The sequence below is a fragment of the Malus domestica genome, chromosome 12 (genome assembly GCF_042453785.1).
Source record: "Malus domestica chromosome 12, GDT2T_hap1".
Classification (NCBI taxonomy): Eukaryota; Viridiplantae; Streptophyta; class Magnoliopsida; order Rosales; family Rosaceae; genus Malus; species Malus domestica.
The window spans coordinates 12,082,914-12,109,515 of record NC_091672.1 but is presented as its reverse complement, the minus strand read 5'-3'; the positions used below and the strand labels follow the sequence as shown (position 1 = coordinate 12,109,515).

Sequence of the window (26,602 nt, the reverse complement as noted above, 5' to 3'; positions counted from 1 at the left end):
CTTGAATGATTTGTTAAACTTTCTGCAATTGAAAAATTCTAAGGAAAAATTTCTTACCAATGTTCTTATATTATAAACTTCCTTCCTTGTTGATAAATATATAGGGATGAATTGTTTGATTTGTTGCTTATGCACATCAGTAGAAAGAAAAAAGACAAATGTCTGGGTTTGATAACAGAAAGAAAAAAAAAGTAGCCATGGAAATGCTAGTGGTAAGAAGGGGGTGGGGCAATGACGCCTCTTTAAAAAAAAATTCAATTACATGTTATTTTATAAAGATAATGTATTTAAAGATAACTTAACATTTTGAATTGGATTTGAGAGGATAGTTTAGCTAATAAATTTGGGTTTAAATAGAGATTAATTCTTTAATAAAAAAAAATATGGATGAAAAAAATAAATTGAGTGTAAAAAGATGTTTGATGGATTCAAATAAAATTTCGCATAACACTATCTATTTGATTTTGTCCTTTTGGTCGGAAGCCGTATAGTTTTACCGTATTACCCTCATGACCCTCCCTACCGTTATCTCCTCCTCCTGTGCGCCCGCACACAAATTACACAATACAAGATCAATCTCGTACCGGCGACGGCGACTGTGCCCGTTCCCGGAAAACTGTCGTCATTGAGGTTAGCGGCTATCAATTCAATTTTAATATCAATATATCAATTCGTTGGGAAATTTTAGGAGTAATATTATTATTTTTGTAAATATCATTGACATGGTTTGATCAAAATGCTAGGGTTTGTGGATTGAGATTGAGTTTGCGATTGCGATTGAGAGTGGTGGCTGCCTGCCTGCAAGTGCAATGTTTGGTTTGCATAAGTTGTCAAGACAAACGAGGAATGTGAAGGGAACACTAGCAGGATTCGGTGGGGGGAATGTTGAGGCTTCCTATTTGTCAAGTCGTAATTTCAGCACTGTAATGCCTCTGTCTCCGTCTCTTTTCCATATGATAACAATTACACCCTTCTCTTAATTCGTTCTTTGTCGTAATTAATTTGTATGATCCCAGCAGCAGCAGCATCGGGTTTTAAAAGACATTCCGGAATTTGTAAAGATTGTAGAAGTTGGTCCGAGGGATGGACTGCAGAATGAGAAGCACATTGTTCCTACCGCTGTCAAGGTTCAATTGATTCAAATGCTTGTTTCTTCTGGCTTGCCTGTTGTCGAGCCTACAAGTTTTGTCTCCCCAAAATGGGTTCCTCAGGTTAACTTTCAACATTTTGTCTCTGCTCCCATCAATTCACATTATATAGCATATTCAATTATACATTGGACAAATGTTGTTCTTCTGTGGTTGTTTCGCGTCTGCCGCTTCTGAGAAATCAATCAATTCTTTGTTTTCTAATGCTTTTCTCTTTGTTTTTTTTTCTTGTTTCATATGGTTTGTGTAGTTCCGTTGCACCACCTTGAAACCCTAACAAGTTTTCATTTGTCAAAGGAATCTCTGAAGCATCTTTAAAATTATTCTTCATTGGCTATGGGTTTTCATGGCTGACTTTCTTCCCTGTCTTGCTCATCTTTCAATTTCAGCTGGTAGATGCAAAAGATGTAATGGCCGCTATTCGGAATATTGAAGGTGCTAGATTTCCCGTCCTAACCCCTAATCTTAAAGTAAGCATTTTCTAGTGAAAAGGATACCATTATAAACTGATAACAAGATACGTTACTAATTCATATCATGATCTAGCTTCTTATAGGGATTTGAGACAGCTGTTGCTGCTGGTGCAAAGGAAGTTGCCATATTTGCCTCAGCTTCTGAATCTTTCTCAAAATCAAATATAAATTGCAGTATTGAAGATAGTCTCGTTCGATATAGTGACGTTTCTATTGCTGCCAGAAAGCTTTCAATTCCTGTTCGTGGGTATATATTCTAACTCCTTTGGTAGTTGGGGGAAAGGGGTTTGGGTTCTTCTCATTCCCACCGGAACTAAATTACTTTCTTTTTAATAATATTTTTATATGAACCTATTTAATTTCTATTATCTTTTGGTATGCTTATATTAAATTAATAATAAACAGTTTCAAATATGAATGGGGTAGTCTTTAAATTCTTTTTCTTTCAAGTATCATTTTAAGGGACTATTTGAAGAAGAGATTTCTAGTATTAAGAAGCAGACTATTTCATTTATTTATTTATTTTTCTCCGGGGACCACTTCGCACAATTTCTTGTTATTCTTAGAGTTGGCCAATGACGATTTTTGTCTCTAGCCCATTCTGTCATTGCCACCTACATTGCCTCCAAATTTTTTCTGTGCTTGATTTTCACTGCCTGATCCAAAAGTATAAACTCCCAATGTTCATGATATTCTTTCTCCTTTTCTTACTCAGTATTGTCTATAATATCAAATTGTTACACATTGCTTATGTTTGTGGGGACAACTTTTGAATTTCAAATGGTGACGTTTTTAATTTATGGACACTGCTTATGGATCAAACAGAAGTAAAATTATATAGTTTCTGAGCAATATTCCAATATAATGCCTTTCAGATATATATCGTGTGTTGTGGGGTGTCCGGTGGAAGGAAAGATATCCCCATCACAAGTAGCATATGTGGCGAAAGAACTTTATGATATGGGTTGCTCAGAAATTTCTCTTGGTGATACAATTGGTGTCGGTACTCCAGGTCATTTTAGTGCCACCTTTTTTTTTGTTGATTTAGTTGGTTGTCATGCCTTTGCTCTTGTTGAACTTATTCTCAGACACTATTTGATATTGAATGCAATTAGACCTTCATATTGTAGCTTACAATCACTTGGTTGAGTTTAAAAGTGCACAATGTTGAATCTATCCAACTCCATGAGTAACTCTTCAAACTAGACTAGCAAAAGTATGTGATATACTTTATAATGTAGAAAATACAAATATGCTCAAGATGCAGCCAGACTGTGACGACTGCTAGTTTCTTTAACCAGAATCCAGAAAGATAAAATATTTATTAATTTGTGTGTCGCACTTGAATATTTTCAAGTTAAGGACACAGCCCGACAATTGACTGCATTGTATTTAGCTTTTATTTGAACATGTACCTGTGGTCCTTTAGTATTTCCTTATGCCATCCTAAATACTTTCTTAGCATATTGATCAAAATGGGAGAAAAAAAGAAACTTTCTAAACTTTCATGCTATGTGGGGTTTCCAGCCAATGATCGGGCATTGTTGACTTTGGGAAAATTAATTTTTCTTGGGCTAGTTTCATTTAGGTAAAAACCCTATTCTCAATACTAGGAACCAATCAGATTATAATTTTTCTTATTTTCAAAGAGAAAGTAATCACCCAGTGTGTGTGGGATAGAGAGGGGGAAGCTAGCCAAATGTGGGATTCCATGGCTAGTTGTATCCGAAAAGTAGCAAAAGAGGTATTAGGAGAGTCCAAGGGCTTTGCCCCACACCAAAAGGAATCTTGGTGGTGGAATGAGGAGGTACAAACAAAGGTGAAGGCTAAGAAGGAATGTTGTAAAGCCTTATACAAGGATAGGACTGATGAAAATGGTGAAAGGTATAGAAAAGCGAAGCAAGAGGCGAAGAAAGCTGTGAGAGAAGCTAAGTTAGCGGCTTACGACGATATGTATAAACGACTAGATACCAAAGAAGGAGAGTTGGATATCTATAAACTAGCTAGAGCAAGGGAAAAGAAGACAAGGGACCTAAACCAAGTGAGGTGCATCAAGGATGAGGATGGAAAAGTTCTTGCTACAGAGAATGCGGTTAAAGACAGATGGAGAGGTTATTTTCATAATCTTTTCAATGAAGGACATGAAAGGAGTGCTTCTTTAGGGGAGTTGAGTAACTCAGAAGAGTGTAGAAACTACTCTTTTTATCGTCGAATCCGGAAGGAAGAAGTGGTTGTAGCTTTGAAGAAGATGAAGCAAAGAAAAGCAATAGGCCCAGATGAGATACCAATCGAAGTGTGGAAAGTTTTGGGAGAGACAGGTATAACATGGCTCACTGACCTTTTCAATAGGATTTTGAAAACGAAGAATATGCCAAATGAGTGGCGAACGAGCACTTTAGTGCCTATCTACAAGAATAAGGGCGACGTACAAAATTGCATGAACTATAGGGGTATTAAGCTAATGAGTCATACAATGAAGCTCTGGGAGAAAGTCATTGAGCATAGATTGAGGCAAGAGACACGGGTTTCGGACAACCAATTCGGGTTCATGCCAGGGCGCTCAACCATGGAGGCAATCTATCTCTTACGAAGATTGATGGAAAGATATAGAGATGGGAAAAAGGATTTACACATGGTCTTTATAGATTTGGAGAAAGCGTACGATAGGGTCCCAAGAGACATTCTTTGGAGGATTTTAGAGAAGAAAGGAGTACGAGTAGCATATATCCAAGCTATAAAGGATATGTATGAAGGAGCAAAGACTGCCGTAAGAACTCATGAAGGACAAACTGAAAGCTTTCCCATAACTGTAGGATTACATCAAGGCTCATCCTTAAGTCCTTACCTTTTTGCGTTGGTAATGGATGAGTTAACAGGACATATTCAAGATGATATTCCTTGGTGTATGCTTTTCGCAGACGATATAGTGTTGATAGATGAAACTCAGGAAGGGGTAAATGCAAAGCTTAACCTTTGGAAAGAAGTGTTGGAATCTAAAGGTCTTCGCCTAAGCCGATCAAAGACAGAATATATGGAGTGCAAGTTCAGTGCAAATGGAGGCCAAAACGAGTTAGGGGTGAGGATCGGTGATCAAGAAATACCAAAGAGCGATCGTTTTCGTTACCTAGGATCTATCTTGCAAAAAAACGGAGAATTAGATGGAGATCTCAACCATAGAATACAAGCTGGATGGATGAAGTGGAAGAGTGCATCCGGCGTGTTGTGTGACCGCCGTATGCCATTGAAGCTCAAGGGAAAATTTTATAGGACGGCAATAAGGCCGGCGATGCTGTATGGCACAGAATGTTGGGCGGTGAAGCATCAACACGTACACAAAATGGGTGTAGCGGAGATGAGGATGCTTCGTTGGATGTGTGGGCACACGAGAAAGGATAAGATTAGGAATGAGGATATCCGGGGTAAAGTAGGAGTAGCAGAAATTGAAGGAAAGATGAGAGAAAATCGGTTACGGTGGTTTGGACATGTGCAAAGAAGGCCTACTGACGCTCCGATTAGAAGATGCGACTATGGGATAGAGGTTCAGGGCCGAAGGGGTAGAGGAAGACCTAGGAAAACTTTGGAAGAGACTCTAAGAAAAGACTTAGAGTACTTGGATCTAACGAAGGACATGACACAGAACCGAGCACAATGGCGTTCTAAGATTCATGTAGCCGATCCCACTCAGTGACTTGGATTTTCCAAGTCTCCAACCGAGAAGTTTTCCTCACTCAGGAAATTAAGGGAACACTACCTCAACCTACATGCTCCACTCACAAAGCTCCAACAAAAGAAAATTCAAAGAACTTAGCGAAGAAGGCTTTGGTGTATTTAACACAATACGTTGAAATGAAGGAAAGCATATTTATTGATATCCCCGATAAGCTACAAATATGTACATATACATGAGTCAAAATAAACAAACAAGAGAGAGCCTTCACAAAGGTTGCTTAGGAGAAGTCGCAGCAGTCGGTAGAGCCCCAGAAAGAGAAGGCACCGGAGGGGGATCATTCGGAGCATCAGTACTGGACAGAACCCTAGAAGGAGGAGGCATCAGAGGTTGATCATTTGGAGCTTCATTACGCGGTACAGCCCCAGAAGACGAAGGCAATAAATGCCTTTGGAACAAACCCACAAATCTCTGATGATCAAGTAAAACCTGACCATCAGATTCCTTCATCTGGTCCAGCTTCCTCTTCATGTTTGTAGCATAGTCATGTGCGAGACGGTGCAACTGTTTATTCTCATGCTTGAGCCCTCTAATCTCCTGTTTGAGACTCATCACTTCAACCGCCAATGATTCAACTTGGCGGGTTCGAGCAAATAGGCGTTGGGCCATATTAGACACAGAACCTGCACACTGAACACTGAGAGCCAGAGAATCCTTAACAGCTAACTCATCAGATCGTTTGGAAAGTAGTCTGTTATCTTTGGGAGTGAGAAGGTTCCTGGCCACCACCGCAGCGGTCATATCATTCTTCATAACGGAATCCCCAACGGTAAGAGGACCAGTAGGGGAGACGAAGGATGGGCGCCATATGTTGTCTGGAGAAGGCGGGGCTGCCTCTTCAACAAGGTTCAAGTCAAAACGACGGTCGGAAGGGCCAGACATTTTCAAAGGTGTTGAAGAGAGAAGAGGTCGAACAAATCAAGATCTTAGAAGTGTAAGAATGGAGCTTCTACTGGTGGAGATTCAAGTGTGCTTTGGAACTTAATGCCAGCCCCTATAAAAATCTGCACTCGACGGAGCTTCAGAAATCGAAGAGGCGCCTGCTCAGAAATCGAAGAGGCGTTTGCTTTCTCAAAAGCTGGGCTGCTCAGAGACCACGAGGGTCGATCTCAGAAATCGAAGAGGCGTCTGCTTTCTCAAAAGTTGGGCTGCTCAAAGACCACGAAGGCCGATCTCAGAAATCGAAGAGGCGCTTGCTTTCTCAAAAGTTGGGCTGCTCAGAGACCACGAGGGCCGATCTCAGAAATCGAAGAGGCACCTACTTTTCCAGCCTTGGCAGCACCTGTCACACGCACACTCAGCTTTGCGGAAATTATGGGCATTCTGTCGAAGACTTCTGGTGAAGTAGAAAGCACATGAGTCTTACTGTTCAATCACCCACTTCCCACACGCAATAGTAGCTCGTGTATCACAGATAACTTTGCCAAAGTTCTCTGCCAAAGTTGAGCACGTGAAGCTTGCAGCTTCCACTACATCGCTCTGACCAAGACGGGTAAAAGAAACAGCACTAACAAAGTTTAGACACATAAATTTTGAAGGTCTAGCTACCCCATATTATTACCCACAAGGGTAAAGGAACAGTATCACTGCTGGATAATTGGAAAGTCCCTGTGTGTCAACCTCTGTGCTTCGTGGCAAGGTAGACTAGCAAACATGCCCAACCTTTACTCACATTCGAGAAAACACTCCCAACAAGATTGCTTGCTCCAAAATCGAAGAGGCACCGTCCTCCGAATCTCGAGAGCCAGACTCCCAACATGACTACTTTCTCAAAAATCGAAGAGAGGGTAAAGGAACAGTACCATTGCTGGATAATTGGAAAGTCCCTGTGTGTCAACCTCTGTGCTTCGTGGCAAGGTAGACTAGCAAACATGCCCAACCTTTACTCACATTCGAGAAAACACTCCCAACAAGATTGCTTGCTCCAAAATCGAAGAGGCACCGCCCTCCGAATCTCGAGAGCCAGACTCCCAACATGATTACTTTCCCAAAAATCGAAGAGACACCGCTCTCCGAATCTCGAGAGCCAGACCCCCAGAATGATTGCTTTCTCAAAAATCGAAGAGACATCGTTCTCCGAATCTCGAGAGCCAGATCCCTGATAGGATTGCTTGTTCGAAAACCGAAGAGGCAACACTTTCCCAACTACAAGAGCCGGATCTCCTTGGATAAAGCTGTCTGTAATCTTCACACGCAACATCAGCTTTCCACATACCACAGACCACTTTTTCAAAGTGCTCTGACAGGGTAAAGGAATAGCATTATTACTTGTTGTTAAGGAGACTCCTATATATGTCAACCTCCATCCCCAACGGACAAACAGACCTGCAAAAATGCTCAACCCTTCCTCATATATGAGAGGGCACTCTCAACGAAGCCTTTCGAAATATTCAGCTCTCTTTCCCCCCGATAATACCTCTGCAAACAAGTTATACTAGAGCAAGAATATCTCATATCATCAGGGTTAAAAGCAAGAGTATCCCATATCATGCTTTTTCCCTGTCTTTTCCTTTGGCCTTGTTCTTACCTGCAAGACAAGGAGAAAGAGAGCAATCAGTCAGCACTTGGAATCAAGCTTCCAGCCAGGAACTGACTGCCTGGAACTTACTTACCTGGCATTGCTCTCGAGTACTCATCTTCAACATCTTATGCTTCCAGGGAAGATACCGCATCTGCCTGAGGAACAGATAGGGCAAGTGAGAAGGATACAAGGAAGCATGTGGAGACAAGCGTAACAGCACACGTGCCGATACATCCATTACTCTGTCAAAGCAAAAGTATCCCATATCAGTAGGGTCAAACGTACTCTAGATTTGATGGACTTGTTTTGACCCTCAAATTCTTCAGTCGGCCTTATACTCTGGAGGAAACCAGAAAACCCTCCAGCTCAGTTCAAGAATAAGTCTGTGGAAAGTTACTTCTTCAAAAGCAAAAGTATCCCATATCATCTCTTCTTATTTTTCTTCTCTTTATCCTTCATGCTGCCTGCAAGATAGGGAGAATGTGAACAATCAGCCGGAGCTCTGATTGCTTACCTTGTCTGTCACCTCTTTCAGCAAATCCCCTAGCTCGGCAACTTGAGGGACTCCTACTACATGGTTTGTATCGTGCTTGACCAAGCCTGAAACTACAAGTAAGCTTCAAGTGAAATTGATACATTACCTTGTGCATCTCCACCAGTTAAAGATACCACCCCTGGATGGAGAAAGAGTACTTCCAGAGAAGATGCCACATCTACCTATGAGACAGATAAGGCAAGTCAAGACGATACCACATTCCGATACTTAGAAGTTTCGTGATTACGAGATCATTCTCCCACAATATTTCCTAATGTCATTTGTACTAAATCATTCACCTGTACTCACTAAAGGAAAGCTTGAACCTATGTACTTGTGTAAACCCTTCACAATTAATGAGAACTCCTCTATTCCGTGGACGTAGCCAATCTGGGTGAACCACGTACATCTTGTGTTTGCTTTCCTATCTATATCCATTTATATACTTATCCACACTAATGATCGGAGCAATCTAGCGAAGATCACAAAAAGCGACCGTTTTCGCTACCTAGGATATATCGTGCAAGAGAACGGAGAATTAGAGAGAGATCTCAACCATAGAATAGAAGTTGGATAGATGAAGTGTAAGAGTGCATCCGGCAGGTTGTGTGACCGTCGTAGGCCACTGAAGCTCAAGGGAAAATTTTATAGGACGGCAATAAGGCCAGCGATGTTGTATGACTCAGAATGTTGGGCGGTGAAGCATCAACACGTACACAAAATGGGTGTGGCGGAGACGAGGATGCTTCGTGGGATGTGTGGGCACACAAGAAATGATAAGATTGGAAATGAGGATATTCGAGGTAAAGTAGGAGTGGCCGAAATTGAAGGAAAGATGAGAGAAAATCGGTTCCGGTGATTTGGACATGTGCAAAGAAGGCCTACTGACGCTCCGGTTCGAAGATGTGACTACGGGACAGAGGTTTAGGGCCAAAGGGGTAGAGGAAGACCTAGGAAAACTTTGGAAGAGACTCTAAGAAAAGACTTAGAGTACTTGGTTCTAACGGAGGACATGACACAAAACCGAGCGCAATGGCGTTCTAGGATTCATATAGCCGACCCCACTTAGTGGGAAAAGGCTTTGTTGTTGTTGTTGTTGTTGTTGGTTTTTGTACAAAGTTTAAAAGGCAAACTAGAAGTTCAAGACCAAAAATCGCACAAAATGTGCAACCTGAGGCTCGGGTCGTGGAGTGCCGTTCACTTCTTGACGAGACTCATTTTAGCATTTATTCCATATAGCATACACTATTTGGCTGAGGTGTATTCGTCCAGGATTATGCTTTCTGGGATAAACTAACACTTTGAAAGCATAAAATAAAACTTCCCCGAAAGATGTCTAAAGGTCCTAACTGTAAAAACTTCAGAAACTCTCTTTGTAAGTCCAATGATTGTGATGGTAGTTTGCATTGTTATCTTAATGATGCGGGGGAAGAGACTAGAATGAGTGAAGTAGATTTGTTCTTTTCCTAATTTCTTTTTTATTATACTTGTTTTGTTTCTATTTAAGTTTGATGGTTTGGTTGAATTGTTTGTTTTACGGTTGAATGGCAATTATATATGTTTAACTAATATTATTCTTATAATTTTAAAAAAGGTCTCATCCGCTTTTATGTTTTAAAATTAGGCCAAAAGTAATTAAACATAGAACACCACTGTTTAGACATAGTACGTTGAATATGGTTACTGCATTTCCCATTAAGAAAAATAGAACATAAAATTGTGACCAAAACTAAATTTCCTAATTTTGTTTAGTTAGTGCTCCGCTTGCATATACATGATTGAGCTACCATAAACCGTAAGGTTAACCATGTATTTTGTGTGTTAACTTCTATGGGTTTTTTCCCTCTCCAGGTACTGTCATTCCAATGCTTGAAGCTGTTATTGACGTGGTCCCGACTGACAAGCTTGCTGTCCATTTTCACGATACTTATGGGCAAGCTCTTTCAAACATACTAGCGTCACTCCAGGTAATCCAGATTGCTTTTGAATTTAGCAGGAAATTAAATAATATGTAGGTAGTTGTAATTTTTAATATGATTCGAGCAGACAAAATTAAAGTGTTAGTCTTCAGGCTAATTGTGTTTGTCTTGAAATTTTTGACCCCGATTATCCCTATACAATAAACAGTTCTTGTTTGAAAGGTTTTCAGAATTCATGCAGGAAAGTGCAAAGACTTAATTAATAGGTGTAGCAAAGTGTATTCCTTAATAATAGATATTGAAAATCTAAAAGGCAAGTATGACAAAGTACATTTGGCACTTATTAAGGGACAAGGAGGGTACTTAATACGCCCTTGCCAACTCAATGGTCTGAGAGGACTAGTTTGCAAGTATGACATAGTTGCTAAAATGAAGTGATAACAAGCTCAATGAGGTTGGTACGGGCATGCAATATTGGATTGGAAGTCATCTACGTAGTCCTGAGCTTCTCACAGTAGAGCGTGATGAACATCAAAATAAGCAAATGGAGCTCGTGAAGGTACATAATCCAAAATATAAACTCAAACTTGAGAAATTGAGCAATATTTGGACTCTGAACTCAAACGAAAGATAATAGATTTATCGGCACTTCAACACATTAAGTTGGTTCCCAAGGAAACAATGAACAATTCTAAAAATCACCAAACTGATTCCCATTCTTGTGATTACATGGTTCTGTGGACTATACTTTTAGAATTCCGACGAATCTTAATGTTTAGGATACTAGAATTGCATGCAATAAAAAGGGTAATATAATTGCAAAGACATTTATTATATTGGCAGATAGGAATCAGCACAGTGGATTCTTCAGTATCAGGTCTTGGGGGTTGTCCGTATGCTAAGGGAGCTTCCGGAAATGTTGCCACGGAAGATGTTGTGTACATGCTTAATGGACTTGGAGTGAAGACCAATGTAGATCTTAAAAAGCTCATGTTGGCTGGGGACTATATCAGTAAGCACTTGGGGCGCTCATCTGGTTCAAAGACGGCAGTTGCCTTGAGTAAAGTCGCAGCTCCTGCCTCAAAGCTATGAGGTACCACCACTATTGTGTAAGTCTATGTGTTTCGCCCCAAATTTACTTTATACCTGAAATAAAGAGGGGGATTCACTTTAAGTTGTTTTGGTGGTGTGCGATGTATTGATACAAGTACATTTGTGCAATTGAAATGTGAGGTGAATCAAATTAGAGAATTGAAGAGGACTAGATGGAGACTTGGGGCCTCTTTGGTGGCTTGGTTGGGATAAATTGTGACCAATTAAATTGGACTTGAGTCTAGTTCGTTGTTTGTTGGGTCAAAATGTGAGATGGACAAGACTAGACATGATGGGTTATAAATCTAAAATAGAGTGGGTTACCAAACCTATCCATATAAGTGAATTACAAGTTCTGTCTTTCAAGTCCCTGCTATCTCTTAAGGCTCAATCTCATCCTGCTCACCAAAAGGGCCATTAAGGACTCCCAGAAAGTGACAATGGTTGTTTTTAAGTGATCTTCACACTTTTTTTTTGCTTATGTACATTCATATTCACTATTTATATTTGGCATTTGGATTGTTAAGTCAAAGAGGAATGGAGAGAGGAAAATAAACAAGGGTTTGCAAATTGAAACAATATCCATTACTTTGAATGAACACTGAAAATATTACACTTGAACTCCAGGAACTCAACAATATGAATGTTTGAGTCGATGCAAGCCAACAATTGAGATCATGGGAAAATTTTATTTGAACCCAACAATTTTATCTCTACATTATTATTTTTTAAAGAATATATATTCCAATTTGCTCTAAAGAAAAAATGGGTGTTGAGATAAAATTATTGAATGCATGGGGATTGTGCCTTGGACGACGTCGGGAGGAGTATCCAGCGTTGGATTGGGTTTGACGTAAAATATAGAGGGGTTATATGATGTTGCTGTTGAAAGCAGCGTCCACCCCTCCTCGTTGACCGCCGTCGAGTTGCGGGTCCGGAACTTTGTCTCTCTCAATTTTTGATCGTTTGTTGTAACCATAAAGGATGACAGAAAGGCAGTTTTGTATACGGTGCTCACTGACCTCTCTCTCCCCCAAACAACTTTAATTTTTGATCGTTTAGGTTCCTATTTTTATCAGTGAATTCTGGGTTACCTTCTTTAAGCAGCAAAATACCACTCTTTGCAAGAGCTCAGCATATCGCCCACAATCCGATGGGCAAACAGGAGGGCCAAATCGCACCCTGGAACACTACTTGCGCAGCCTTGTGATGGACAAACTGTGACTAGATTCAGTGGCTGCCTTGGGCAAAGTGGTCGTACAATACCACCTTCCAGTCTGCCATTCAACTGACACCTTTCCAAGCAGTTTATGGTTACCTTCCTCCCACAGTGATGTATCTTCTAGGTTCCTCCCTGGTTCATCTCGTAGATGTCACTCTTTGGGATGGCGATGCCTTGCTCAAGCATTTACGTGAGCACTGGCACAACACAGAATTCACCAACAAGCTGACAAACATCGGTCTGAAAGGACTTTTCGAATTGGGGATAGGGTTTTCCTCAAGCTTCAACTATATCGCACACTTCAATGTCCAAAACACTGTCCAAAACTGGCCCCTCGCTACCATGGTCTCTTCCAGGTCCTGGCTCGTGTTGGGCAGGTTGCTTACACATTGGACCTTCCTCCTCAGTCCCGCATTCATCCTACCTTTCACGTGTCTTTGCTCAAACCCAAGATTGCTACTCATACTGTGTCATCTCCAACTCTGCCTCCAATATCCTCGGATGGTACCTTCATATGGCCCCTTGAACAGAGGGGTATGATCAAAGCGTGCCAATCGCACGGTCAGTCGCTGGTTAATCAAATGGGAAGGCCTTCCAAAGCATGACGCGACATGGAAGGATGCAAATTCTATATCGGCCTACTTTCCTGAGTTTGTCGCCTGGTGACAGGCTCGTTGTAGGGGGGGGGGGGGGCGCCTGATAGGACCTTACTTTAACTCAGATATTTCCTTATCCTGTTGTAATTGCAGTAGTTGTTACGTGGTGACTGAGCACTAGGGTTACTAAGGGCTGGTTTGGTATTGCTGTGCTTTGAAAAAAAATTGCTGTGAGAATAAGCGGCTGTGCTGTGAGAATAAGCGGCTGTGAAATAAAGCCAGTAGAGTGTTTGGTAAACTTTTTTGTGAAAGTGCTTTTGGAAAAAAAAGCAGGATGATAGTGTGTCTTTTCATTAAAGGAGCACTGTAGCTCCATGTGCTTTGAAAAAACTGGCTTTTTTTCAAAGCAGCAAATAGCAGCTTCAGCTTTTCCTTTGATTTTCAGCTTATTCTCACAGCAGCTTCCAAAATAAGCCCTTTTTTTTCAGTTTACCAAACACAAAAATGACCCTCAGCTTTTTTTCACAGTGGTTTTTTTTAAAATCACCTCAATCCCAAACGGGGCCTAAGTCCTTTGTCTGACTTGGCTTATATGGGTATATATAACCCCTTTGTTTTTCCTTTGTGGCTATGAATTGAATTAATCCTTTAGTTTTCCTTCGTCTTTTATCCTTTTATCCTATCATTCTTCCTCTGTGCGGCTGGTACCCTAACAAGGTCCAACAAACCCAAATCCTAATAAGATTGACTAGAATGAGAACGAAAACGAAAGCCTAATCAAGACCGAACCAAACCAAAAAATTGACATTTTTCACGAACCGAAACTAGGTAGATCAACAAATTGATATCAAACCAAAGCAGATTAAACCCTAAATGATCAAATCTGCTCTAACACAAAGTTCAAAATCAGAGTACACGACGAACAAACGAAATATAAAATTTAATTAAAGTGAAAGAGAAGACTACAAATTACCGAAACGGCTACATAACTCGTAAAAACTACATTTTGACTAACTTAATTTCCACTGAATAACTAAACTCTCTATTTATGATAAACTAAATTCTAATCCCTAATAAGTAAGGAAGCATGGGGCCTGCCCCTTAATCATTGTAGACAATGAAATTAAGATTGACGGATAGCCTTGGACAAACTCGACCCGAGTCTAAACAAGTTATCATTAATATTTCTGATCAGAATATGGCCTAAGGATAATGTTAGAGAGACCAAAATTTTAAACTAAAATTTTAAACGAAATTTGCAAACTAAATAATGTGTTGAGAAATAATTTAAGTAATAATTCAGTCATTAACAATCATATTGTTTAGTTTACAAAATTTGATTCCCTTAGCATTAACCATGGCTTAAAATAGCTGCTATCATCGCACACTGATTATACAGACGTACTTGGTTTTATCGCACACTAACTTTGTGCTATGATTGGGTCTGTTTGTTTTATAACATACTATGTACTGCAAAAACTATATTAAAATGACGTTTAGTCATTCAATCGTAACAAATAGGTAGACACATCGTAATACTTTTATTGATTTTGATAATTTGTTTTTATGTAGTTAGATAACTAAACGATCTCATATTTAATGATTTTTTGCAAAGTTCTTTACTTAATAATTTTATAGTATGAACAATTTTAATCACAAACTATTTATGTGTAGGAATTTCTCCTCGAATTTTTAGAGTGAAGTATTTCTCATAATTATATTTGAATCACACAAGGTAGTAAACCTTTTTCATGGGAGATTCCAGTAACATTTTCATTTTTTTCACTACGCCCAATAGTTAAATTAATATCGTTGATAAAAGAAATAAACTTAGAATTTACATTAAAAAAGGTAAATTACACAAAACTGTCTTAATTATGGGTCGAACCACAATCACATACCTTATGTTTTAAACATTGCAATGTTATACCTTATCTTATGAATTCGTTGCAATGTCAGACTTCTGTTAAATTTTTTCTCAATTTGCTGTTAAATGATGACGTGGTAAGAGTGAGGCCCACTCCTTTTCTAACTACAATAAAAAAATATTAATAACTAATAGATTATTAATTTTTTATTTAAAAATAAAATTAATTAAAAAAAATTTCTCCTTCCTCTCTCCATAGCATCGCAATTCACCTATCGGTGTTTTTAATCGGATTATAGACCTTGATCCGTCCGTTTTGCCTAGCCTAATCTCCAATCATTTCGAAGTAGCATCGTAGTCGATCCAACATTTCAACTTTTCTCCACTATTGAGCATCAAATTCAATTTAGAAAGATGGAATTGTTATTGGCACTCCAAAAATATCATTATACACTCCAAACTTTCTATATTTGGAAAGAAAAATACACTTGTGAGGAGTGTAGAATGAGATTTTTGGAGTGCTAATAACACTTCCCTAGAAAGATTACCAACAGCTAGAGATACAAGGCCACCAACATCTATCCTTATGTGATTAGCATTCAAATCATTCATATCTCCATTCATTTGAGTATCAAATTAAATACCATGATGAGCCCTTACCCGATAATCTGGACCCCAAATCTCCAAGAGCAAAGATGACACACCCCGATCCTAGTCAAGGCATGCTGGCCGTCACGTGAGCGTGACGTAACCATAAGTGCGGTGCGGAAGCAAAATAAGAGAATTACGAAAGAATAAAACCAACTACTAGCAAGAATAACCAAAAGCATGCTAGAGAGAGTTAAAGTGTGAACACACACATAAATAGAGCTTAAGAACTAGGTGCAGTCAAGTAGGACTATAATTAAGTTACAACACCCGCAGGTGAGTCCTACATTAGGAGAGTCTGTCAGAACGCCGAAGAAACCTCGTGAGCCACCAACTGCTAACTAGAACCTGGAGGGGCGCAAAACAAAATTGAGTGGGTCAGTAAAACAAAACTTTTCGAAAACCTTTCATTTAAAACATTTCTAACCCCTCGCTGTAAAACCTGTATACTTTCCCAGAAAATAGCATACTAGCATAATACTTTTCATTTATCTCAAATCGTCAATCTTTCTTCAAAACCAGAAAGTATGCCATGTTAAAAACTTTCAAAAACAGAATGAATGATACATCAATGTAACAGGTGAAATAATGAATTAACCAGAGACCCTGCAGTTGATCCTGTACGGTTAATTCTATAGCTCAACATCAAATCCATCCAGAGTCACCTCGGTGACCTGTACGGCACTACACTGCATATACATCAGAACTACCTAAAGTAGTCTGTACGATAAGGATGGTGTAATAATAATACGCTCTAGTGCTTCTCTCATCAAACATCTGTGTACACAATCTAAGGTCACCTATCAGTCGGAACCCTCTCATGGTCTGTACGACATGTCGGAACCCTCTCATGGTCTGTACGACATGTCGGAACCCTCTTATGGTCTGTACAACATGCACCTACTTGGATCCAAGGTGAGCGTGCGATGCGAGGTGAATAATATAAGCACTAACACCATGATTGCAGGTTATGAGCTATCAACATAATACATATCAACAATGCACATGAATAACATAAACTCACCTGATACTCACCTGTGCGTCAATAACACCAATTCACATATATATATGCATCAATTATCAATTCATATAACTCATATCATGCATGCATGGCATTTGAAAACGTATTTTTGTTCAAACTCAATTTCTGGGAAACATATCAATAGTATATAGGTATAAACAGAAATACTGCCCACTCACTGATAAGTCGAAGGGTCGTAACCCCCGTGACGTCCCTGGATGCGCTCGTCCTCGGGATAGGTGTCACCTATATGCGAAATAACTATAAAAACGTTATTTTAAAGCATATAACCAACAATTCGTAATAACTTCTCATACGGTGCTCAAATCGGGTATATGAATATACCACAGTGACCTACTCGACGTCACGGAAGTCGACAAATTTTTAAAATAATTTATGGGCTTGTCACGCGCCTCCACGCGCCGTGGGTGGCACGGACCTACGCGCCCCCACGCGCATCTTCTTCTTCCTCGCGTCGCCGGCACAGTGTCGTCGGCGCCGGAAACCTGCAACTCGACCTTTCTCACTCAATTCTTCACCATTTTTCATGAAATTTTCACCTACGAGCTCTAAATTAAGAGGGGAAGGGATCTATACCTTTAAAAACTTCCAAAACCTTCAAAATCACGTCGGGAAATTTCACCCAAAATCGGCCACCCTCGAACATAGTGATCCCGACGTCCAAAACTTCCAAACGAACGTCCCCGAGCTTCGTGAGAACCTCCTAAAGCTCACTACGAGCTTGGATTGTCCTAAAAATCAACCAACACAAAGTTCATGAACAGTGCCAAAATCGGTGCTTGTGATTTCGACGTGAAATCAAAAGATTTCTTACCTGAAATGGGTGTGGTTGAGTTCGTATAGTCCTCACGAGCACGATGGTACCTTCACAATCTTCGATCCGTGCTTGTAGGCTCGAGGGTGAGTGTGTCCGTACGGTTTCGAGAGTGAGAGGGAGACTGAACGGAGATGAGAGAGATAGCACGGGGAAGAGGGAAGGAAAGGGTTGTCCTGAATGTGTGTTTTGTGGTCCGTCCAAAAAAAAAAACAAGTCCAACTCACAACCCTAGCCACACAAACATACATATCACTTTATTAAATCAAACATAATTCATTTCCAGGGATTTAGGAATGTATGTTTTAAACCAATTATATGTCACACACACATACCTTAGTACCCACTAAGGGTAATCCCGTCATTTCACGTCCTCGATAAATCAAATCTCGGGACGGGCTGTGACAATCTTCCCTCCTTATAGAATTTCATCCTCGAAATTCATACAACCAATCAAACCACTTAATACTCATAAAATAACCTCGGATACATCTCTCTCATTCGATCTTCTGTCTCCCAAGTAGCTTCTTCTACTGAGTGGTTCTTCCACAATACTTTCACCAAACTCACCGTCTTATTCTTTAGAACCTTGTCTTTCCAATCCAAGATAGTGACTGGTTCCTCATCATACGTCAAATCCGGATTAATTTCCAAATGTTGAGGAGGAATCACATGCAAAGGGTTTGAAACATAATGTCGAAGCATCGAGACATGAAATACATTATGAACCTTAGATAACTCCAGAAGCAACTCCAATCTGTAAGCAACTTCACCAATCCTCTCAGTGATCTCATATGGTCCTATATATCTAGGACTTAGCTTGCCTCTCTTTCCAAACCGTACTACACCTCTCCAAGGTGACAACTTCAAGAACACCAAATTACCCACGTCATAAACTCGATCAGTAGCATGTCTATCTGCTATACTCTTTTGTCGATCTTGGGCCGCTTTTAGGTTAGCCTTAATCACCTGAACATTTTGAGTAGGCTCATCCACAATCTCTGGGCCCTCTAGCACTCTTTCACCCACCTCTGACCAACACAATGGCGTACGACAAGCTCTACCATAAAGTGCCTCAAATGGTGACATACCAATGCTTGAATGAAAACTATTGTTGTAGGCAAATTCCATCAAATCCAGGCGATCATGCCAAGAATCACCAAACTGCAACACTGAAGATCTCAACATATCCTCCAACGTCTGAATAGTCCTCTCTGATTGTCCATCTGTCTGAGGATGATAAGCAGTACTGTAAAGTAATTTCGTACCAAGAGCTTCCTGAAAAGCTATCCAAAACTTAGAAGTAAATCTTGGATCTTGATCAGAAATAATATTCACTGGAACGCCATGATACTTTACAATCTTCGTGATGAACAACTTAGCCAATTTATTCAGAAGATACTTTTCCCTCACAGGAATGAAGTGTGTTGATTTGGTAAGCCGATCTACAATCACCCAAACGCCATCAAATCAATTCTGAGTACGAGGAAGCTTATACACAAAGTCCATAGTGATATTTTCCCATTTCCACTGAGGAACGGGAAGTGGTTGCATCCGACCAAAAGGCTTCTTCCTTTCTGCTTTGACTTGCTGACAAACAATACATCTACTTACGTACTCAGCAATTTCCCTTTTCATACCTGGCCAATAATAAAATGGGCGAATGGTATGATACATCTTGGTTCCTCCTGGGTGCATCGCATAAGCTGAACAATGTGCTTCATCCAAAATTTCTTTCTTTAGCTCCTCGTTATTCGGCACATACATTCTGTTCTCTTGCATAAGCATGCCATCTGACTCCCGAATCCTGAGGTATTTCTTTTTCCCTTCACTTCTCAACTGAATCAATTCTTGAATCTCCTCATCAACCAACTGAGCTTCAAGTACACGATCAATCAAAACTGGTCTGACTTGAAAACTAGCAAGAAAAGCTTCTATTCACTCTTCTATTTCCAACTTTACTCCAGTAGCTCTCAAATCTGCAAGAAGAGGAACACGATAAGCATACAAGGCATTAAGTCGACCTTGAGGTTTCCTACTCAGTGCATCGGCTACCACATTTGCACGACTCGGGTGATACTCAATAGTGCAGTCATAGTCACTTAGCAACTCCATCCACCTTCGCTGACGAAGATTAAAATCATGATGAGTGAAAAGATACTGAAGACTTTTATGATCGGTGAAGATCTTACATTTCTCGCCATATAGATAATGCCTCCAAATCTTCAGAGCAAAAACAATGGCTGCCAACTCAAGATCGTGAGTAGGATAATTCCTTTCATGAATCTTCAACTATCGAGAAGCATAGGCGATCACTCTGTTATGCTGCATCAAGACACATCCCAAACCATTCAATGAAGCATCACTGTAAATCTCATAGTTACCACTATCGTCAGGAAGTACCAATACTGGAGCGTGAGTGAGGCAATGTTTCAGCTGCTGGAAACTTTGCTCACAATTCTCATCCCAAACAAACTTAACATCCTTCTTGGTTAACTTCGTCAGTGGTAAAGCAATCATAGAGAAATCTTGAACAAACCGTCGATAGTAACCTGCTAAACCAAGAAAACTCTGTACCTCGGTGACGGTTTGTGGTTGTTCCCAATTCTCCACTGCTGCTATCTTTTGAGGATCAACTTAAATTCCTTGTGCTGATACTACATGTCCCAAGAATGCCACTTGATTCAACCAGAACTGACATTTACTGAACTTGGCATACAACTGATGTTCCCTCAATTTCTTTAGCACCAAGTTAAGATGTCGAATATGGTCTGCTTTCGACTTAGAGTATACCAGAATATCATCAATAAAAACAATGACAAACCTGAAGGGAAAATTATGAGATTCTTGAATGGGATTTCATAATGACTATCATGCATATACAAATCAAATTTAATATACGAAAGCAGCGGAAGCATTTATAACATATTATCAAAGCTATAGTCATGCAAATCCCCTTCAAGGTTCATAGGTTTATATATAATGCATCAAAACAATTTTTAGAATCAAGAACAAAGTGAAGGTTAGTCTTATACCTCTTGATCTAGACTTGAGACCAAGGATGGACCACCTCCAAGCCCTTTGCTCCTTGAAATCCTTGAGCCTAGCTTCCCTCCTTGCCTCCTCCACTTTGTTACAATGAGTGCTCCTAGGTTCTCTTCAAGTTCCCAAAGTAGGAAACTTCTAAAGATCCTCACCCACTAGTGTAGTGAGAAGGATGAAGGAATAACCAAAGGGGTGTAAGAGATGTTAGTAAAAATCCCCTTATGGTGGCCGGCCTTTCTGGTTCAAGAGAGCTATTTTCTTTTGCCTCTTTTGTTGTTCAAAACTCACAAAAACCCTAATGAACTTTATCTCTATAAAGTTCTTTATATAGACAAAAGAAACCTAGTCAACAACTTGACTAAATATCTCACCTTTCCTCACCTAAAGTGGCCGGCCCCTTTGTGTTGTTTTTGGGCTTTGGGCTTTTATTATTTCAAATCATCCAATGCTTGAATAAAAGCCCAATGGGTTTAGGCCCAATGGGCCTAATTAAACCTGAACGTTTCTTTAAGCCCAAAACGATCTTTATCGCTTTTATGATTTCTTTAGACTTTTCTAAATTAATCACAACACATAATTAATCCAATTAATTGTTTCCATCATCCATTAGTTACTCACTACAATAGTGTATTGGTGAACAACCTTTTAGGTTCTAATTAGCAAGGCAGTGAGGTGATTGGCATCAATCCAATTGCTCATATTTAATTCAATCACTTAGTGAATTAAAACTTCATTTTAATTCACCTTTCTTCTTTGACGACTACATTTAATCATCTAGAAGAACTCACAAGCTATGAGTGACATTTAACCATATGTCATAGCTACCCAAGCTATTGTAGAAGTTTATTCGGAGAACCTAGTCAGTTGGAATTACAATGTAATTCAATCATTCTCTAATACAATACTCTCAATCACATCATTAGGGTATGGATATATCATGTCAAACCCCTAATGTGATTATTCCTTCTTATATGATCCAATTGAGTCGTATAGGAACGCTTTCCTTTATTACGCTCGATACTTCGGCCGAAGATTCCCGAATCATATCTTAGAGTATTCTTCCTCTCTTATCAAGGATTAGAGATTCCTTGTTGCGCATACACTTGCCTTCATGACTAAGTGGCTTAACCCCAACTATGCCGTTGACATTCTGATAGAGTGACTTTGACATAATCAAAGATTAAGTACTTAACCACAAGACAACGACGATGCCTCAGGTCAAAGGATTACTTACATTATTCCAACCATTTGAGTTACTTGCTTGACATGTGAGTAGACCTCCATGCAAGTACTCTGATTCGATTGTATTCAGTGAACTCATTCCCTTAATGAACACCTACATACTTGTCTTAGTGTCACAACACGAATGGGTTGAGACTTTCCATCCTTCCAATTGAAGCGGACACAGCATGTACTGGTCTAAGCATTGTCAGTATCCCTCCGACAATCCAATGACCAGGAACCTTTTGGACATAATGGTTATGTGAAGAAGGTCTCTGTAGTCTAACATCATTAGATTACTTCTTCAATCGATCCATTGTCCATTGATTCACTATTCAGGACATATATCGTTTATTGAGATAGTCCTAATTAGTATCTTTGCCATTTGATGTATAAGAATCATCCATACATCGATTCATTTGTCCTGAAAGATTTCTTCCAAAGATTGACTTTCAGGGCATATTTCCAACAATCTCCCACTTGCACTAAAGTCAATCACTAGTGTATCTTATACATCTTGTCGAGAGAGTTTATGCTCGTAGGTTAACTTGGTTATGTATTAATCTCTTTTATTATAAGGGATTTACTTATCAAATGTTTCCAAGACATTTGATGATGTCTATTTAATGTGTTCGAATACTTTGATGAGACCTTGATTCCATGGCTTGAGCTATCGCCCCATTACGTCGTAGTACTCTACTAACGACCTTATGGTTTGGATTCAATCATGGGTTCTAAAAGAACCCCTTTCATTCAAAACACCTTTTGAAGCAGTTTCTAAAACTTATATATCTACATATATTTCGTTTGTATACTTTATACAAACTTTGCTCCAAGCTTGAGACCATTGTAGTACAATACTAACAATTCATTCATATGATTAGTACTTCATCCATCATGAAGTTCCATTTGTTAAAATGGCTTATTTTCACTTTGGTTAACAACCTAAGTGAATGCACGCTTCCAGAGTCCCACTCTGATGTTTCTTTCTTAAAGGCAATAATACTCTATCAGTTGCTTTGGTTCTGATCCTGGGATATAGTAATATCTTAAAGTGATAAACTCAGTGGTTTCTTCACCTTTGGATATCTACTTCACAAGTCAACACATGTGTCCCTTTTGCGATTTTATGACACATTCATTATAAGGGTTATGAAAGTGATTTCCTATCACATAGGAAAATGCTTTCTTAAATCTTCAACATTTGAGATTTAATTCCCATATAACATTATTAAGATAGCCTTGCTATATCAGTAAGTCCAATTTCAAGTCTATACTTCAAAATTGACCGTGTCATGTTTTGTCATTTTTCGAGTAACATCTATGTTTCATCAAGTCTATCAAATAGACTTTATTCACATCCTGTTGCTCAAATTATGACATCACTCCCACTGGCCTTGTTGTAACTTAGCATTCATTCAAAATTAACAATTATATTTTCTTGATTTGAATGCATATTGCTCCCACTAACTTGTCTTGGATCCATTGAGAATCATTGAGATCCATTAGCTTATTAATGATGTCTCAACAATTTTGAGACCATCAACAACCCTAGCTAACACAAGTTATTTAAACGAATCACATACAAAAGAATTCCTTCTAAAGTAATTTCTTTTGAATATGTGACTTGTTTTATCAAGTCTATTCATTTAATTATACGATGTCATACACCATACTACAAGTTTTAGTCATACTAAGACCTTTAATGTAGTCATATAAGAATTATCTAAGTCTTTAGTGGAAGCATGGCTCCTACTAAGGATATAGATTCTCAACCATTCCTTCTAGGTGGTTGATATAATTCTCTATCAAAACTACATAGAGCAATATCGTTACATGAGATGTTGAATTTGGATTGTCTTGTTGTTAAACCATATGTTGTGACTCATTTTGAAACTTATTCCCTTTTGTTTCATCAACTTGTCCATATGCTTTGTTATTAGCATGTTCTCATAAAAGAGAATGATGGACAACTCCCAACATATAACCATTTTATGCTAGGTTGACGAAACCACCATTCAAAGACTATTCTTTAAATGTTACACAACATAGAATTTTAATGTTTTGAAGAGCTTGAGTCCTTTTAACATTTAAAATTACAAACTCTTAATAATAGTCAAGTACTATTATTCTTTAGACAACTATAAACCAATCACATTCAAGTTTATATCCATTTTCATACCTCCCACTATTTCTCATGACTTTAATGAGAAATTATTTCATACATTCAAAATGTATAAAAGTGGATTATATTGGTAGAAGACATTGTGTAGTAGCTTTGAAACATTTCAAGCTTATTTGTTTCAATCTTCACTAAGTTTAATGTCTTGTTATTTAAGTGACTAAAGTCTTTAAACCTTTTATAGATTTAGACACTTCTTTCTTGGTTTAGTCACTAACACAATTGACATTTTAAAACAATTTTAAGAATGCCCAATTAATTGTTCAAAACTACTAATTGAATCAAGAGTGATCTTGATCATTGTGTTTCATGTGATAACTATATAAGAAACAATTTTCTTATTACTTATATCATTATAATGTGATCTTCCTTTTCTTCAAGAAAGGAATCTCTAGACTTTTGTCAATTCATATAGAACTCATAAGTAGACAAATGGAACCAAATCTAAAGATTCATTGTATCCTTTTATGTCCTACATGTGAGATCTATCCATAATTGATAAATCTAAAGTTTGGTTTATCACATTACAATTAAGTGATATAACTTTTGTATCTCATCTAGGATACAACAAGACAATTTTCAATTCATAACACTACTTTAAGGAAATAGTATATTAAAAAGGCATACTTCACATTACATTAATATGATAGTTCAAACATTCATAATGTTTAATACAAAAGGTATTAGCTCTATACATTTAGAGACTAACATAAATGCCTTTACACATTTAGGCACTAATAGTGGCCTTCCATCAAATGAAGCCATATAATTAGTTCTTAACAAAATAAGAAAGTTTAAAGACAATCTTTAAATGCCTAACAAAACTTCCTAAGTAGTAAGCAAAAATCATAGTGGCCGAACCCTTCACCACATTTTCTTGCTTGTTCTTCTTCTACTTGGCTTCTCCACCTATATACAATTATACAAGTGATTAGCACTTTATATCAAATATAAATATTTAGAAGATCTAACATTTAGAATTGAAGATAAGAACATAAACCATACCTTGTGGCTTGTCTTTAAGAGTTGCAAGGTATAACCTGCAATTCCTCTTCCAATGCCCCTCCTTTCCACAGTGGTGGCAAGTCCCTTTGGGCTCCTTTGCCTTCTTTTTCCTCACTCCTCCTTTCGGCTTAGGAGTGGGGGACTTCTTCTCCTTCCCTTTGCCTTTGCCTTGCGGCTTGGCCTTGGAAGAGGATGGCTTATTGTAGGCTACTGCAGCAGTCCCTACAACGTTCTCTTTCTTCATAGTCTTCTCGGCAGTTACTAACATGTTTAGTAACTCGGAGAGAGTACTATCCATCTTATTCATGTTGTAGTTCATTACGAACTGCGAGAATGAATCAGAAAGAGAAGCCAATATGAAGTCCTGGGCCAATTCCCCGTCAAGTGGAGTACCAAGGTTCTCCAATTGTTCAATGAATCCTATCATCTTCAGTACATGTTGATGCACTGGAGCCCCCTTGACCATTTTGGTCTTCACAAGTTCACAGACAGTGCTAAAGCGACGGTTGCGCGTCCCTTCACCATATAACTCCGTAAGATGGAGTATTATGGAAGATGCACTGTCCATGCCCTCGTGCTGTCTCTGTAGCTCCTCATTCATGGAAGCCAACAGATAGCACTTGGCTTGTGTATCATCCACAACGTGCTTGTCATACTTAGCACGTTCATCCTCAGTGGCGTCAGGGCCAAGAGGTATGTGAGGTGGAGCCTTGTCTAGTACGTAAACAATCTTCTCCAAGGTTAGGAGAATCTTGACATTACGATACCATGATGGGAAATTGTGCCCCTCTAGGCAATGTTTGTCGAGTATTTTCGAGAGTGTGCTTCCAACCATATCTATATACATAAACAAATAAAATAATTAGATTTATTGTTGATTAAGTCAAACGATTTGGGTCTTTAAACCGAATGACACCACCCACCATTTTTGGCAAATTCCATATCCCTCAAGATGGAATCCGGGAGATTTCAAAGAAAACTCCTAGTGGGTTACGGGAGGCTCACTATTACCAAGCCCACCTCACGATGATACGATGTCGGCTAGCAACAATAATAATGAGAGGGTACAAGTACCCATTCACAACAACCTCTTGTGATTACCCATCTTTTTGTCCTCTAGAGAAAAATACCTCACGATGATACGATGTTGGCACCTTTTCTCTTAGTTAAGTTTTGTCCCACCATGCCGGTTTAGGAAGGGGTTCAAGCATGACCTCACGATGATACGATGTCGGCCACACTCGTTGCCTACCTTAACCTCATCAAATGTTTTAAATAAACTCCTCCGGAATATAAGCATGCACTTTGTCACTTCCCCATGATAGGGTGAAGGCGGTGTACAAGTCATAAACGCTTGGAGCCTACCACGGTGGAAGGCCACGAAAAAATGTTCTAAGCACTCTTACGCTTACAACTTAATATTGTTTGGTTGAGGGATTTTAAGGTCTCATCAATTTTATTTATTTAATCATATTCAAATAAATTGTCCTATTATAACTACTAGTCCAAAGTTAATGAATTTAGTAGCATATAATATCCCCACTA

At 39.0% G+C, this 26,602-nt stretch overlaps 2 protein-coding genes across 3 annotated transcripts; one reads left to right on the top strand and one right to left on the bottom strand.

The window, feature by feature from the left end:
• The first annotated feature begins 458 nt into the window (after positions 1-458).
• On the top strand, positions 459-11,767 carry LOC103413646 (hydroxymethylglutaryl-CoA lyase, mitochondrial-like). Of its 2 annotated transcripts, none has more exons than XM_029090696.2 (8): positions 459-630; positions 744-923; positions 1,020-1,211; positions 1,538-1,618; positions 1,705-1,868; positions 2,497-2,633; positions 10,256-10,371; positions 11,167-11,767. In XM_029090696.2, exons 2-8 carry the CDS (start codon positions 810-812, stop codon positions 11,413-11,415), a joined length of 1,053 nt encoding a protein of 350 aa, XP_028946529.1. In that variant the 5' UTR covers positions 459-630; positions 744-809; the 3' UTR covers positions 11,416-11,767. The 2 variants fall into 2 exon arrangements, with proteins under 2 accessions (XP_028946529.1, XP_028946528.1); XM_029090695.2 differs by having other exon boundaries at positions 487-630; positions 1,017-1,211.
• Positions 11,768-18,066: 6,299 nt separating this feature from the next.
• On the bottom strand, positions 18,067-18,693 carry LOC139189815 (uncharacterized). Its single transcript, XM_070809047.1, has one exon. The coding sequence runs from the start codon at positions 18,691-18,693 to the stop codon at positions 18,067-18,069; it is 627 nt and encodes a 208-aa protein (XP_070665148.1).
• Between the last annotated feature and the right edge of the window lie 7,909 nt (positions 18,694-26,602).

Coding starts and splice junctions, on each gene's coding strand:
- LOC139189815 (XM_070809047.1), bottom strand. CDS start 18,693: ATGTCACCATTTGAGGCACTTTATGGTAGAGCTTGTCGTACGCCATTG.
- LOC103413646 (XM_029090695.2), top strand. CDS start 810: ATGTTTGGTTTGCATAAGTTGTCAAGACAAACGAGGAATGTGAAGGGA. Junction 1,212..1,537: donor CCCCAAAATGGGTTCCTCAG/GTTAACTTTCAA, acceptor TTTCAATTTCAG/CTGGTAGATGCAAAAGATGT. Junction 1,619..1,704: donor TCCTAACCCCTAATCTTAAA/GTAAGCATTTTC, acceptor AGCTTCTTATAG/GGATTTGAGACAGCTGTTGC.